Here is a 17,602-nt window from a genome sequence, read left to right as displayed (position 1 = left end):
TATGGCCAAGACAGTGAGAGTCAATTGGACAGTGCCTGTGTTTTTAAATTGCTGTGACCTCAACTAAATTTTTGCACTTCAAAAACTGCACTTTAAAAAACTGTCTAACTTTTCTGTTAAGTTTATATTACTTTTGTTTGTTTTAATATATTGCTATTACCTGTCTGTAAAACCTGTTTTCTTTCATGGCATGTGCTGCTGACCTCTTGGCTAGGTCACCCAGATCTCAATCTCAGTGGGACTTTATCTGGTTAAATAAAGGTCCAATAAAAAATAAATTAAAAACAAAAGATGTAAAACAATTTATTTTATGTCTCCTGCGGAAGGAACTGCTATAATGTTGCACATTTTTACTGACTAACGATAACATCAACATTCACCTCTAACCAGAGGTTGCGTTAACTGAAAATATTCCGTCACTGACGGATTTTTTTAAAGATGACGGAAAATTCTGAAGGCCATCCGTCATTTTGACAGATTAAAATACTGAGGATAATCTACCAAAGAAAGTGTTCATACAATACTGTGAACAGAACCTACTCACAGGATCGCTGGTCTGTCTCTCTCTTAACAAGGCATCAAACAGTCCATAACAGCATCCTACAAAAACATGACAACAGAGAGTATACCAGAGGCACAGAAGCCAAGTCGAACGTTCGAAGCATGATAAGTTGCACTTTCGGTTTTCGTTATGTTACAGTTTTGTGGCACAAAAGAGTCCACGACTTCCTTTATAGCAAAAAGGGTTTTATTTTTTAACTCAAGTTGGCAAAATCTAGTGAACCTGCTCCTCTTCTCCTTCACTGTGCCTCTGCTGCAGTGTGACTGTGAGGTCACGTTCACAGCACCTCAGGGAATACTGTGAGGCATTCAAAAATACTCAATACATAAATTACAGTGTTTGCCATAAACAAACGTTGAACATTAAAAAAATACAAAAATACATAGTGTGGGGTACCTGTTAATGCACAAATAACTGAACAATATTTTGTAGACATGTCCTGTGTCCCACAGGTAGTTACATAGCACCCCCCCCCCCCCCCCCCCCCTTCACTGGTTTCCTACACTGTACCAAAAACGTATCAAACCAAAGACCCCTGTACCGAAAACATACTGAACCAAAATTTTTCTGTACCATTACACCCCTACACAGTATGTGTTTTCAGTCATTTATTATTTATGGGTAAATTTCACCTTTTTATCCTTAAAACATGCACATTTTTTCTTTGACTATTCTTAATGTCAGGCATGTCCCTGGCAAGAGTGTCTTTTCCACTGATAGTATGGACAATGCATTCAGACCAGGGGTTAAGGTAGTGAGAGCCGATTGCATGGTATTTAAAAAAATAGAAAATCAATGTAAGGGTTAAAACATAACACTGATACCACTACTACTGGAATCAATCCCGTACCTCCCCACACCAAAGACCATTGTGTTAAACACTGAGATATCCAACTGTTCACTCATAACTCTGTAGTATTACTTATTTGTACTTATTTATATTACTACTTATTTGGTAATTCCATTTTTGAGGAAGGTCTTGTTTCTTTTCAGGATGTGGCTTACTCCTGTGGGTGGTGCTTGGGTGCAACTTTTTGCACCCCGAGTCTCTCCTATCCCTTGTATATGAAGGGGTCTACTGTGGACGCACCATTTATAACAAGACTCTATGGAGTTCTCAGGCGGTGCCCCAAACAGTAAACACATGACTTGACTGCTCATTAAACGGCCAAAAACATTTTTAAACTATACTTGAATGCAGATTATACATGGTACTCATGGGCTGTATCATGTATAGCTCGCTTATTTAAATATTAATGCTCTTGTAAAATTATTTTAGGTGATTCCTATCGTTGTCTTCTTCATGTGAGACAGGTGGGCATCTATTGCCGAGCAGCCACTGCCCTTAGCTACATTCATCATCAGCTGTGGAAAAAAGCACGGCTTTCAGGCAAGAACATTTGTACTAAAATAAATGTGTTTTGAATGGAAACATACAAGTGATTTCCAGTTTTTTCACATGTTCAGTTAGAAACGCAGGTAAATAAAGATGTAAACCTGCTTGTGATAATTCTAGCTTTAACCAATATAACTCATCACTTTTGTTGTAAACCCAAAATATTCACAGGTCATTTTCACAGTTTGGAAGTAGAGATGGGCAAAATAGAAAATAATAATAAAAAATATATATTAAATAAATAAATATTTTTTATGGACAATTTTGATTTTAACTGGATTGATGAAAAACTGTGATTCAAAAATACTCATCCTCTATGAAAACTGTATGCTATATACAGTTGGAGAAACACATTCACAATTAATACATTACAAAAAGCCAATGGGTTGCATTTTGAATTTTTCTTTAGCAAAAAAGGTCTCCAGAGAAATAATCTTAATTTTGCAATTGAGACAATTTTCTGAAAGAAAAACGTTGATTTTGCGCATTAATTCAATATACTTCCATGTCCTACAAGGAACTTATGAGTCAATCATACTGAGGAAAAAGTAAGAGCCAGTTAAAACATGAATATGAAAATGTTGCTGCATGAAGCCCAGTATGTTTTAATTCTTTTCACCATTAGCCAGATTCACCAACCCAACATTGCATTCTACTTGCCCTGTATTTGTATTCCTCCCTGTAATTTTCTTTTGGTTAAGACAGGAAATTACTATTAGTGCAGTATCCTTTAAGAACTGGTGATGAAATTGAGTGTAAGTATTGCTACTGGAAAAAGTTGTAAATAATATCCAGCCCTGCAGCAAGCTTTCAGAGTGACTGTTCTACATCACATGACAAAGATATCCACAGTTGAATGGGTTCAGATTTACACTTGACTTGTTTCATGCTTTGTCTTTTTTTTCTTTTTTACCGTAACAAACTCATGCTAAGTAAAGAAAGGCGTGTTTGTTCTGTGTTATGTGCCATTATGTGGCTGTTAAAGTGACAGGAGAGATTTGGTAAATATGTCAGGGAGGTGGAGATTGTGACATCCATACTTAGGTTTTGTAATCTGCTTGCGCTATTTATCTACTGTCTTTAAAAAGCCATTTGGAAAGAAATTGACTGAGAAGAGACTTAGAGAGTCAGTTAATATATGAATGATTTCACTCAGTCTGGTAAATAACCTGTGACCATGGAGCTACGGGTGCACTCATGCATGTTTTATCCCATAGGTTCACCAACTAATGCATCTAAGCAAACACACACACCAGATCTGTTTGTAGTTAATAGAAAAATTCTGTGATACACGCTGAGCCAAAAGACGGAGTCACTGGATTCTGGAATCAGAAGATTTTACTTGTCTTTAAGTCAGAAGTTAGAGGCTGCATTGATTCAAACAAGTATTATAGGACCTGCTGGGTGGCTGCAAACACATGGCTACTAAGTAACTTTTTAGATAATCAAGATGCAGCATTAATACCAGTTACAATGCCTATTTCATCGAGGAGTCACCAACAGTTTTGAACCCATCTCCCTTAACACATTACAAGCAGCCAGTGTGACAGTTGCCCTGCTTTATCTAATACACAAGCTGGTAATAACTTCATGTAGGCTATATTTTTTATTTAAAATATTTCTTCTATAATGACTCTACAGCTATAGTTTTCTAGCTGTCAGAAAAAGCCACTTCAGGTCATTTCTTTAACTTGTACTCTTAACCTCTGACAGTCTGTGTATGAGCAGACTTTTTCCATTACTAGCTCATTATGAGACAATAGTAGTTTCCAGCAGATACAGCAGAATCATCCTAACAGGCCATGTTCCCACTATCAAAACCATACCAGCACAATGAACAGGAAGAAAAACTTGCCTTGCCGCAGAAAACTTGATGGGACTTGTAATACAGGCTTGCATCTTACAAATCCACAAAGCAGAGGAAAATGAAAGATCACAAAATGTTATCTCGCAATGAAAGGAGAAATAAAGCAGACTTTTGTTTCTGTCTTTCTATCCCTCCCTCTGCATCTCTTTGTGGGTCTCCCACACATGTTTTCTGTCTGACATCCAGCAGTCCATCCATCTTCTCTTCCTGACTGCATACTCACTGTCTGCCTGCCTGTTCCACGGGTGGAAGGAACCTCTGAGAACGACTCAGCACTTCTCAGACCCTGCCCTGATCTGAGATCACATGACAAGGGTGGGACACACACGCATACACACGCACACACACACACACACACACACACACACACACACACACATACACACACACACAGACAGTCACATGATCTTTCAACAACAGAGCTTTTGTTCCAAGTAACTAGGACTGCTGGAAAAGATACAACGCCCTGCCTTGTGCCCTGCCCTCCACTGAAACACATAGGCGCACGCACACACACACACACAGAGATGACACAACCACCATATTCTAAGGCAAGTATGGCTTCAGGATTTATTTGACTTCCACCCGTCCTCCCCTCTCACACACACACAAATTTCAATGAAACTGATGTTTCTGAACACAGTGCTGCAGTGCCATATTTAGCCTCTTACATTCAGCAGTGAGCACAAAAGTTGTTGCGTTAAGTAGGCCTACAAATCAGATATCAGTTAAACGGTCAGGTAAAAACAGTGCTGCAAATTGCAGTACTCTCCCAAAAACAAGGAGACACAAAATCCTGCAAACAAATGTCTTGGAACACCTTTACAACAAGTTTGCAAAACTGTTTCTCGTCTTTAACTCATTTCCAGGAAACATTTGTAAGAGACAAACCAATTAATCAGCAATGATACAATGTTTTACAAATTACTGATTTCAGCAGAGGTTGGCAACAGTAGTGCCCAATGGCAAACACTCTTAAATGGAATTACTGGCATTGAGGGAACAAAGGTCACTTGATAAAAATAACTTCTACCTAGATTTTTCATGGTTAATTTGATGTTGTGTTCCACATTTATTCCTTGATTACACCAAGAAATGGTTTGGCGACAAAGGATGTTGTGCATTGTAAAACTGTAATGATGACTTGCAACTAGGGGTGAAACGATTCCGCGAGTAATTTGAGTAACTCGATTACAAAAAATGATAGAGGAATTTTCTCTGCCTCGAGGAATCACTTATTTAATTGTAAAGCTCAAAGCACGGCATTTAGCACTTAATGTGGTACAACACACTTTCGTCACTCACGCAAAGGAAGATAACGGAGGACGCGGAAGTGTTTGGTTGATGCAGTGGGAAGATGGAAGAGGCGAGTGAACACAACAATGATGATGAAAGACAAAAAAATACAATAAAAAAGAGAAAATGTCAGAAGTGTGGAAGCATTTCAGACTGAACAGCAAGGCAAAAACTGTGACATGTACCCATTGTAACACAGCCCTTCCATACCACAACAGCACATCTCCGATGTAGCATCTTCTCATAAGACACCCAGAATGGAGCGGAGGACCCGAGATAAAATAAAATTTACGTAGGGCAAATCCATGAGATTAACGTTAATGTACCTTACTATCATAACATTAGCCCTGCAGAGGGCTAGGTTTCTGTTAATTATGGCTACTGTCAAATGTGTGGCTAGTTTATTACGATTGTGACAAGCATAGATTTAAGCAGTGAGCCACGTGCACCCATGATTTGCACGGTTAATTTCCCAAAAGCACGGCCAAAATGGTGCACGGCTTGGTGAGCATTTTCTCTTACCTTGTCACGGCCAAATTTTGGCAAAATCCAACTACTTTTTGCAAAAATGACGCAAATCATCAATTAACTGGACGTGTGTGTGTGTGTGTGTGTGTGTGTGTGTGTGTGTGTGTGTGTGTGTGTGTGTGTGTGTGTGTGGGGAGGGGGTTATAGGTTATGAGACAGACAGATAAGGTGGGGAGGCCATTGCCTTGATTCTCCTGAATATAGCAGAAATGTGTAAAACTGTTCATGCATGGACTCGTTCCAAGTTCCCGTTTAAATGTTCTTGCCTCTTATAAGCCACAACGCATTCCTGTTATGTCTAAATTGTAAATTCTGAAACTTACAGCTGCCAAAGTTAAGTTGCACAACTAAAAGGCAATGTTTATGCCTTTTTTTTTTAAATGCCTTATATTTTTGATACTTACAAGAAATACTAAGTTGAAAGTAATTAAATTTTATTTATTTTTAGTTGTGTTTTATTTATTTTTATTTGTATTTGCAATTGCCTCTGGAAATGTTTCTAGTCAAGAAAATACATTTTGCTGTATATGCACAACATGAATGTAAGAAATATAACTGTTAATTATCGAAAAAAAGAAAAAAAGGAAACCAATTGGTCTTTCATTATAAAGTGAAATACCTTATTTCCTCTTGCATATTTATAATTGCTCTTTAACCACGCAAAAATAAGTTTTATCCAATTACTCGATTAATCAAAGGAATTTTCAGTAGAATACTCAAATACTAAAATATCAGATAGCTGCAGCCCTACTTGCAACTTTGTGACTTGACAGAGTTAATTTCCACCACACATAATGCATTTTTAGTGTAAAAACATTTCAGGGAAGGGGCAGGGTTGATATAGACTTGTTAACTAACTGCAAGTTTTTGTCTGTAAGCCTTTAAAAAAATATATGGGTTTTTTTGCATCAATAGTAACTTATGATGTGAAAAAAAAACTTCAATAGAAATGAAAGTTTATCTCATATCTGAACAGTGGCATACTGAAAAGCCTGCATAATATGTTATTGTAAAAGGCTGCAACTTAAAGGTCTAGTGTGTGTATGGTGACATTTAAGCAGTGGTAATGAGTTATAAAATGTAAAATGAAAGTCACTATATTTGTATGCTATTGTTAGAGAAAATACACACATTATTATGATTTGTAATTTGTGCATTTAACTTAATAAGAATTTGCTTGGAGTCAAAGTACAACTGCAAATTCCAATGTTGTCCATAATAATTACAGTATGACTTTTTCACCAAATGTGCAGCTCTAATGGTATTACACAGCCCATAAATCTATTTTAAATGAATTATTTTAATGACCTGATACAAATGGACTTAATGTAGAATAAAAAACCAAAAAAGCATATTTACAGCATAATTCCAACCAGATTTGGCTGCAGCATACAGAAATTCATTTATTTTTTCTTCTTAAACCCCCCACCAATACCCCTCTTAGAGGACAACTTTATTTTTAATTACAGCTTATGTTTAAGCAACAATCTCCAACTTCATATTCACATGTTATGTACAAGCATACAGAAAATTTTGAGTGGTGATGATATGATTTGGGTATAATGACACTTGTGGTTGTGTAATGATTTGTTAATAGATTTGTTTGTACCTTATAAGTATCTTATAGTACCTTATAATGATGATGATGATGATGATTAAGTGCTCTACTGTCCACACCTTCATGTAGAGGACATCCTCCTGCTACACTCAAACACTGTCACTAGAAGATATAAGCCCTACATATGTGATTTAAAATTAAAAAAAATCTAACCCTCACATTATTAGTTTAAGTACTGTAGAGGATACAGAGCCTGAGCAAAAGGCAGGTAGGTCAATCATTATCCAGCTCAATGCAACAGGTCACTGCACACTAAACAGGACTACTTCACCTCACTGAGTGTTAAATATCACATGAATGTAAATACTGCACTAAGAAAGTAAGAGGAATAAGAGGATTGTTATTTATTCTACATTTAAAGTTTGAAAATAAATGTTTATTCATCATATATCTCTGAAGACTTTTTTACTGCATGACACATTCTCATTATAAGAATGGTTGACTGGTGTAAGTGATAACAATTTTATTAACTGCAAAACCATATAATGGCTGATAGGAAGAATTCACAGCTTCTCAGACTTGTATTTACTAGTAAACATTAAGTAAAAATTCAAAAAATATCCAGCCATAAGATGTCCTTAACATTTCCTATACAACATATCCTTTTGTACAATGAATGACATCTCCTTTTCCAATACTACAACTATGGCCTTTTTGATGGTTCTAAATTTTGAAGTTGGGTTGGTGAATTAACAATAATTATGTTTATCATAATATAATTTTATATTATATTGCCAAATAACTTTTTGTTTAACTTTTTGTTTGATAAACTACATTTATCTACAACTAAATTCAATTACTTTTTTTTTTTTGTCTTTACAGATTATTTCATTGTCAAATTGTCAAATATAAACACTGAACTCTTTCGAAGTTTTGAGGTATGACATAATTTTACACATACAGGGTGGGGAAGCAAAATTTACAATATTTTGAGGCAGGGATTGAAAGACAGTGTATGACCAATTAGTTTATTGAAAGTCAAGAGAATTTATTTGCCACAAGAAAATTTACATAATAGAAAATGTTTTTATTCTATGTGTCCTTCTTTCTCAATAACTGCCTTCACACGCTTCCTGAAACTTGCGCAAGTGTTCTTTCTCGTAATAGTTTTGCTCATAGTCATTCTCTTCTTTACATTATAAACAGTCTTTATGGACACTCCAACTATTTTTGAAATCTCTTTTGGTGTGACGAGTGCATTCAGCAAATCACACACTCTTTGACGTTTGCTTTCCTGATTACTCATGTGGGCAAAAGTTTCTGAAAAGGTATGGATAATAGTGTTAGGTATGATTATGACATCAATATATGTTTGGTTTCAAAACAATTGACGTAGTGCCTGCTGAGAAAAAACAACTAAATGTTCATTGTAAATTTTGCTTCCCCACCCTGTAGGTCAGGGATTTTTTTTTCTTGTAAATTTTGAGTTTGAAACAAGTGAGATGGGAAAAATATTTGTTTTTCATTGAGTTGCCTAATAATTGTGCACACGGATATTTGACAAATAACACACAGATATTCTCTTAAGAAAGACAAAACCTCACTTTTACTGTCTTAGATATTCAGGTTTGAGCTTTATAAATATTTTGGATTGAGCGAGAACACTGTAGTTCTTAAATAATAAAATTAATCCTCAAAAATACAATTTGCTTAATAATTGTGCACACAGTGTAATGACAGACTTTTCCCATGATAACAATATGCCATTTGCACCAGTGGCCTACTTATCACCACCTGTTACCACAACACACAGCAGCCTTACTTTAACAAGCACTGGCTGAACTATTCTCCACCAATATAGTGTCAGTTTCCTTCTGAAACACAATTGTTGATTAATAACTCACAAAGACAATGCGGTGAGATCCTAGATCAAAGCTGAATAAGATTATAGCTACCGGCCCCGCCTGCAACCTCATTTGGCTGTCAGGTGGTTTGCAATGTTTCTATATGTAGAGTAGAAGGATGCCTGACATGAACAAGGCAGAGGGGAATTTACTGTTGCAAAGATACCTTTACTCTTCAGTGCAGCTAACCCTGTCATTGAATTATTAGCCAGGTCTTCCATCATTTACATTTGGGTGTTTAACGTTAGTAAGCCCAGATCAGCCATGAAATGTTATGTTAAGGCATGCCTTTCAAGAACCTTACTTGTTAAGAACAAGCCACAAGCTAGGGTTGAAAATTAACAGAAACTGCATTATTGACATGAAGTTGCTAACGTTAGCTAGCACATCTAGCACTGAGACAGCAACTGTCAGGGTAAAAACAAATCATCTTGGCTAATGCTGGCTAATGTCAGTTGTGTAATGTAAGCTCACCCTTAAATTACTTTTCTTGCTCCTTGCCGAATAACAACTTAGTTAACCAGCAGAAACTTGACGTTAGCTGATCTGCTAATGAGAGTTTCCAGAATGTGTGTGTATGTTTGGCATCCAGTAACCTCTCTCCGGACGGACGCTGGTGATCCCCGCTGCTGTCGCTTGTCAGACGGAGGAGTCCCTCTGCTAACGATAACGCAAGCTAAGCTAACATTCGCTGTTCGTCTGCATGATGAGGAGCGATGTAACCTCCATTCAGGTCAGGATACAGATGTTGGTGCTCCCGGTTTTCCCTGTGGGACAACAGAATAAAGGAGAAGCAACCGTGGAGCTGGGACAGGTTGCTCCTTCGCTAATGGAGACCGACTCCGTTGTCACTTTACTCCGCTCGGTCAGGCAAATTACACCCGTGACGTCACGACGTACAGTAAACAATCACACAGCAAAATTACAGCGATGTTTTGCTTGTCAGTGTTTTTGTTTGCTCACACAAGCACGCAGTCAGCAGTGGAAATAGCCAGCTACTTTGAGTATGCAGTATTTGAGTATACGTTTGAGTTGTTTACTTTTAATGCAACTTTTTGCCTCTCCACAAGACCACACACACATTCTTTTTACTTCACTACATTTGCCTAACATTTGTTTGTTTGTTTGATTTATTTATTTATTTATTTATTTATTCCCCTTTATTGACCCAGGCAAGCAGTTAAGAACAGATTCTCATTTACAAATGCAGCCTGATCAAAGAGCAAGGACTCCTTGAGGGAAAGGGGGTGAGGGGGCTAAAAGTAAAAACAAGGTTAAGCAATTACAAAAACAAACAGTTAATAAATCAATACATTACAACAATAACAGTGATACATATAACAGACAAATACTCAACAGGTGCAACAATCAACTAAAATTTGTTCCAGGTTTTGCTTAAAAACGGTAAGAGATCTGAGGACAGTGAGTTTGAGGGTGTTTTGTAGAGTGTTCCAGTCGTTAGCTGCAGCAAATTGGAAGGCACTGTGACCTAAGACAGTGCAGGCTTTGGGGATAGTGAGTTTGATGAGATTACTGGACCTAAGATTGAGCGTAGAATGGGAGAGGTGCAGAAGGGAGGAGAGGTAAAGAGGTGTTTTCTGAGTAAGGCCTTGTAAATGAGCTGGAGCCAGTGGCAGAGCCATCTGGTGTGGAGGAAGGTCCAGGCAGCTCCGCCACTGGCTCCACCTCATTTACAAGACCTTACTCAGAAAAACACCTCTTTACCTCTCCTCCCTCCTCCCATTTGTCTGATTTTTCCAACACTTTTTAGCTGATAATAGATCTGTTATCAAGCCATGTGAACATCACATACCAGTGAAAACCACTTATTTCCACCTGCTGGTTTACAGTATTTCTGACAGTGAATTAAGTGTCCCCTGAGCATGTGTTCAACTTGTTAAGAATTTGGAAATGGTAACAAGACAAGACCAGGAAGACAGACACGTAGGTATATGGTTGTCATCAGGGCCGTGCAGAGAGCTATAAAGGGGCAGGGGCTCAAACTTCCAAAAGGGCACATGAAAACAAATAACCACCAATTACATATGATTTGAAATGTTTAATAAATCATTACACAAAGTATACATTTATACATTAGTTTGGCAGACAGCTACAATAACAATATGTAATAACTTACGAAGTTGAATAAAGTGATAAAAATTAGGTTTGAAATTATTTCTTGTTGTAGCCTCCTTGCAGGCCAGGTGAAGATCACTCTAAAAAGGATGGTCTCACTGGTCTTGAATAACCCCCATCCCAAATGTGGCAAATTCTGGAACTACAGACATTTACAGGAAGATAATTAATGTGTGTGAATGGTGGGCCTAATGCCCATGAATAGTATGTAATGTTATTCCTTACATTGTGCTTACCTGCAGTACTTTTTTTCACCCAGTTGGTAAGGGATCTGCTACTTTTAGCAGCTTCAAGTAGCTCCTTTCTTTTTTGTTTAATGTGTCTTTGTTTGCAAGGCATCTTCAAACTAAACAACAAAACAATAAAATATATAAGAAATACAACAAATACATCCACATACACACCATGCATGTCAAGTTATTTTATTATTCATGAGTGAATGTAAGGGGTGAGTGAGTGGTTGGTGGTGGGCAGATGTGGCTACAACAGTAGTTTGCCACCAATGTGTATGGAATGAATACAAAATCCAATGAAAAGTGTCACTGAGTTTCTAAAAAAGATATATAAAACTAATGCTACATCGTCATCATCATCATTATTACTATATTTATTATTATCATTCAGTATTATCATCGTTAGTATCATTATCAGTATTATCATTCAGTATTATCATTATTTTCCAGACTCCACATTCCAAGCAAGTCCTTGGAAATACCTTGTTAAAATTATTTGAAAACTGTGGGGTGGCTGTTGCTTATTTTCATTTAATAAATTTATATGACTAATTAGACTAGACACAGACTGCACCTATTCTGTGTATAGTAGGCTGCATTAGGCTACTGTAAAAGATGTGCATTTTCTACAATGTAAAATATATATCTCTCAGTCTCAAAAGTGAGGACTATTACCATGTGTTACAATTTTGCGGCTAAAACTCAACAGTTTATGGAAATAAAACATAAGCAAGTATGTGTGACTACTTCAGTGAGGACTCAGATTCAGGTGGGCACCCAGCTGTTAGAGTGTGCTAGTCTGTGAGCTCATTCCGTGACGTGACGATATTGAATTATTTACTCACTTACAATCGGTTTTTGGCCCCAAAACTATAGTTGTTGAAGAATAGGACCAGAGCGACAAGTGAATGTTTTGGGCAGGTAGCGGGGTGGACTCTCACATACCTTGAATCGCGGAGCTTCCCTCCTCCTCATTCGTTCACCAGACCAGGACATGCGCGGGTGTATGTGTGTTGCAAGCAAGGTTGCACAGGAGGAAGGGGCGGGGCGTGACAGAGATGAAAGGGCACCATAACCAGGTCAAGTGACAGCCAAATTAAACCACTCGTAACATTTATTATCATTGATCAAAATTTTAGTCACTAAAATTTTAGTCATGCAGTTTTTTGCGGAAAAAAAAAAAAAAAAACACACTAAAAAGGGCACTTGTAGGCAGAGGATCAAAGCGGCAGGGGCTCAAGCCCCCCTGGCCCCCTGCTTTGCACGTGCCAGTGAGGCAGTATACCTCACCTCTAGTGAGTGGCCCAGTCCTTCGCATATGTGGCCCTCAGGAAAAAAAAGTTTGGACACCCCTGGTTTAAACAATTAATCTAATATTCCTGATACCCCTGACATAGTCTGTGATTGTTTGGAAATGGTTGTTGGTTCCCATAATCTGCCAAACTTTTCCTCTCTTCTGATAGTGTGAAGCCATTTTGTCCTCCTTTGTGGTTTTGTTTTATTATTTGGCAAAATGTAAAAATTTAGCTGATGATTTTTTTGTTTATTTGTGGTGCAAAAGGGCACACAGCAACTCTTCAGCATTATGACTGATGGGAGAGACTAGTTTGTTCTCCCTCTCGGCTCTAACCAGATGTGACGTTTGTGGGTGTTCCCGTTGTTGCCGATATGCCGACATCAGCACACGCATAGACATGATGACATCAGCTGGATCGATGCCAAAATAAACTACAACACATGCAAGGGGCAGGGTTTGTTGTGCCTTGTATCACTATTTACAGTAGGGTATCAGGACCCAGGACACACTTGAGGGATTATATATCTCAGATAGCCAAGGAAAGCCTCAGGATTCCCCTGGGTGGGTGTGGCTGGGAAGAGGGCTGTCTGGGCTTCTTTGCTAAGGCTGCTGCCCCAGCGACCTGGACCAGGATAAGCGGATGAAGATGGTCGGTCGGACGGTATCAGTACTTTTACTTATTCCACTACTGAAAGAAGTCTTGTCTGAATCTACAAAGTATGATAAGGGAATGAATAATTTCTCTACATAACTTAGGGTAATAGTTTCTGGCTTTTCACCGCACCAAGGAAACATTAATAGTAATTAAAATGGTCCATAAGACTGCTGACCATATACTGTATTTGACTGCGCAAATGACAGTCATCTGACACCACCCAGCTGGTATTGCAAACAGTGGATTAGAGTGGGCAAGGACTTCATACACAAGGAAACTGACTAATGTACTTATACATCCCTTTATTGTAACATGATCTGTCTAAATTAGCATGACATTTGGTAATTTGTTTTCATTGTACAACATTTTAATATATTAACATTATATATGGTATGTATAGTCAATCAACAACTATTGTAGAATAAGTGGAAAAGTACACAAGACACTAAAACTGGAACTTTTTATCTGTTACAGAGCAAAAGCATCTGATCTTGACTAACACTGATTAATTGATACAATGATTTCAAATTTAAAGTCAGAAATTCTCAAGCCCATCAGGATTTTGAGTGATGTTAACACATAAACCAAATCTTAATAAACAAATAAATTGGTCAAATTTACTGATAGATATGAACATGAGGTCGAATGAAGAATAAACCTAAGTGACAGAGCCCATCTGCTTGGCTTTGAATTGTTTCACAGTGTTACAGACACTTTATTTTGTTTTTTGTGGGTTCTGATACACAATAATCCCCATCATGTTTGGGTTGAAGCTCCTTGGTACAATGGCTTCCATTTCAGCAATATCTGGATGAAGTTGTTCACCATTCTCATTACTTACTGTACATCACCAAAAGTAGGAGGGTATAATCAAGATGCAAGTGGAGAAAAATCATTTTGAGTGATGTTCTGCAACCCATCTGTTCATACACTTTTAGCATGTCCTCAACTATCTGATCATAATTTGAACCTCAATGGTTGCACACAAAATTTTGCATCACTTACATGGTCATGAGTCCAAAGCTCTTAATTGTTTGAGAGCTGAGCTTCTCACATCTGGGCTCCAGTCAAAATTCCAGTTTTCAGTGTTGCATCACTTTGGGCTGCACCAAATTTTTCTTCCAGGTAAAATATTACGCACTAGATCTTTAAATCTTTCAAATAAGCAAAAATATATGTCAGCTGAATTAACTAGGTTAACGCTGACACTGCTATGACGCTATTATAATTTTACATAGAATACATAGAATACACTTATACATATCATTGGGCAAATTAGACAATACCTGTAATGAAAAGCACTCTATCATATCATTTTAATAAAGACAGATCAGTTCCACTGACTGCAACACCTATTAAGAAATTGATGTTTCATTCACAATAGTGGCACCCAGAGGACCAATCAGATTAGACGGACACAGACAAAAGAAAGTTCAACAATATTTCAGAGTGGACACATCAGCTATAGTAAACATGTAGCTATTTCTTCTCATCTTGGTTTAGTCCTGGTTTGACTGACAGATATTTGGTTGGGGAGGCATTGTGGAAGGCACACTGTCATTTCATCACTGGTCTATCATCACCGTCAACTCCCTGGCTGCAAAAAGCAAAAACAATACATGTTTAGTATGAAAGAAAATACATTGTGTAGTGTACACAGCAATTTGATTTGGTAAACTTATCCTAGGGTTCACACAAGTAGAATGGACATTTGTTACTCAGTTAATTCAATGGCACATACTTCCAGTATCAAGCATATTTAATTCATTTTGATAATGTTTAAAGAAAATATGCATCCTGAAAAAACTAATGATGCTTATCCTGATGATGTCCATTCTACTATCCCTAGATCTATACACACAACTTTGGTTATAGCTGTGCTGCTTTACCTTCTTAACTGTACTACTACATCACTGAGCAGCTTTTTACTGTCCACTTTGACACCTCTGTGGATATAGGCAGAAATACATCTGGTCAGAGCAAAACACAAGACAGACTCATCATGTTATGTTTGTTTTAATTAAATATGGATTAGCAGTTATACAGTAAGTAATTTATCCTCACTGGGTACGGTTACATGATGTTTTTTAAATGCCGTTTATTTTTCCAGAAGAAATTAATTCGGAACTAAAGTATTTTCTCATCTATTTACATGAAAACGTAACCCCGAATAAAGGTTTACATGAGGTATTAATGAGGTAGATGAGTGAGCAAAAGGGTTTGCGCTGCAGTGCTCACGTTGTCTTGTTCTCGCAGCCCTTCTGTTAGCTTTGCTTAGCATAGTCACTGCATTCCCATGGTCACATGTAGCCAGTTTTTAAAGATGATTTGTTGTCTTTTGTAAGTGATTTTCTGAAATCCAAATCTCTCTAATTATTTCTTTAGATCCACGACTTACTGCACTTATACAATCTTGGGACTGTTGTGTTGACAGAAGTTGGAAAATCTTTTGTTGAAAGGGATACATGCGCGAAATTAGCTTTGCTTTACCATTTTAGCTTTGCATTAGTTTTTATTTCCCGAGATTTTATTAGTGCAGTAAGTCACATCGCCATAATTTGAGCCTCAATTTGTGATCATATTGACCCCACTGGACTAAAGCAATGATTAGGGAGAATTGAATTTCACAAAATCACTCATACAATACTACAAATCACCTATAAAAGCCTGGCGATGTCCGACCATAGGAATGAAGCGATTATGCTAAACTAGGCTAAGCTAAGCTATCAGAAGGGCTGTGAGAACAAGGCAATTGGTGCACTGCAGTGCAAACTGATTTGCCCACCTATCAAACTCATTAGTGCATGACAAATGAATTAATAAAAAAAACAAGTGGTGAACTATTCCTTCAGGGTTTCAGAGGCTGGTAGATACCATCAGAATAGCCCACTGGAACGGTTTGAGTTGACTAGACTGCATTGCATATTCTTCCGCCAGCGCAGAATGTGTGTGTCATCGCGACAGGACAAGACAACAAGCATGCGCAGAATGGCAGGAATAAAGTCCAAACGGAATACAGGGTTTACATGTCTGAAGAATAATTTAGATCGGAATTAAAAGGGGATTAAACCAATGACTTTAATCGGGTTGAAATTTAATCCAAACTTTTCTTTTCCAACTGGAATAAGGTGTTTACATGGGCATCTTAAATAGGATCTAACCTTTAATCAGATTAAACCAGGAATAAAAGTTGTCATGTAAACACACGGACTGTGTCATGTTAATGTGATTCTGACACACCTTACAATGCACCAATTTACTTTTGTGTTTTAAATGTACAACATTGTAAAACCTCAAATCATTGATTTTTGAAGTATTTTATTTAATTTAATTAGATTTTCTTTGGGAATGAAAGATAAAGACCTTGAAATTATTTTGTGTTTGCTGAAAAAAGGAGCAAATCTGGCCTGTTGTGTGCCCTTCTACATACTTAATACAAGAGAACAATTTCTTTTATTGTAAAGCACATGTGTCCTGGAGGAATTTAACTCAACAGGCCATTACTAATAAGACTTAAGTTATTTACAGGGTGTAGTCGGAAAAGGTAAGAAGACACTTTTTGGTAGATCATCAAGAAGTTACTTTTCTTACTTGTTATGAATTTCAGCTTTATTTCTACAAGGAAGACATGTTGCCATATACACTGCCTAGACAGAAAAAAAGTCTCCCCCTGGATTTTACTAAACCAATAGTCCAGATCCTTACATTGGATAATTACTGCAATGATGAATATGTTTATAGCTGCAACAAGTTCTTTAACCAGAGCCGATGCAGTGAGTAGCTTCTTGCCTCTTAAACAACCATCAGACTGATAAAGAGCATAAAGACTGGACTATAGGGAGTGGTTCAGGGAGCATGAGACATCATTTTCACACATTTTCCACCTTAGAGTCCAGACCTGAACCCTGTTGAGAAGACTGCACAATGGTCTGATAAGTCTGCTTACCCGCTCCACATAAACAATGCCACAGTAATAGGATGCTGTAATCACAGCTAAAGGTGATTTACTGAAACATTGTGTGTAGGACTTTTCTTTGGTTAGGCTGTTTGTGATACTTTAGAAATATTTCAACACTTCAAGTGTCCTGACCCAACTCCAGAGACATTTTCAGGTAAAATGGGGCAAATAAGATTTTAACAGCTTTGGTTCTGCAAACATAAACAGTTAGT

At 37.4% G+C, this 17,602-nt stretch overlaps 2 protein-coding genes and 1 long non-coding RNA gene across 12 annotated transcripts in view; all 3 read right to left on the bottom strand.

Annotated features, from left to right (window-relative positions):
• Nucleotides 1-9,979, bottom strand: part of elf2b (E74-like factor 2b (ets domain transcription factor)) — a 94,430-nt gene extending 84,451 nt beyond the window's left edge. The window contains exon 1 of one of the 3 annotated variants that reach the window (XM_030146300.1): nucleotides 9,586-9,979. The gene's annotated coding sequence lies outside the window, so the exon portion shown is untranslated. Of the gene's footprint in view, nucleotides 1-3,813; nucleotides 4,053-9,585 lie in introns of those variants that run through there. The other 2 variants (XM_030146383.1, XM_030146459.1) reach the window with 2 other exon arrangements.
• Nucleotides 9,273-17,602, bottom strand: part of mgarpb (mitochondria localized glutamic acid rich protein b) — a 29,989-nt gene continuing 21,659 nt past the window's right edge. For 2 of the 8 annotated variants that reach the window (XM_030148023.1, XM_030148165.1), the window contains exons 6-7: nucleotides 15,322-15,402; nucleotides 13,796-15,029 (exon numbers count right to left, since the gene is read on the bottom strand). In XM_030148023.1, coding sequence (XP_030003883.1) covers nucleotides 15,338-15,402 — 65 coding nt within the window. In that variant the 3' untranslated portion in view covers nucleotides 13,796-15,029; nucleotides 15,322-15,337. Of the gene's footprint in view, nucleotides 9,285-13,795; nucleotides 15,030-15,321; nucleotides 15,403-17,602 lie in introns of those variants that run through there. The other 6 variants (XM_030148246.1, XM_030148286.1, XM_030148085.1 and 3 more) reach the window with 6 other exon arrangements.
• On the bottom strand, nucleotides 11,231-12,474 carry LOC115430843 (uncharacterized). Its single transcript, XR_003936998.1, has 3 exons — nucleotides 12,426-12,474; nucleotides 11,484-11,593; nucleotides 11,231-11,389 (listed from the first exon to the last, which is right to left on the bottom strand). It is a non-coding gene; the product is annotated as an uncharacterized LOC115430843 (long non-coding RNA).

This window comes from Sphaeramia orbicularis, chromosome 1, assembly GCF_902148855.1.
Source record: "Sphaeramia orbicularis chromosome 1, fSphaOr1.1, whole genome shotgun sequence".
In the NCBI taxonomy this organism is placed as follows: Eukaryota; Metazoa; Chordata; class Actinopteri; order Kurtiformes; family Apogonidae; genus Sphaeramia; species Sphaeramia orbicularis.
This window is presented reverse-complemented; position numbering and strand designations above follow the sequence as displayed.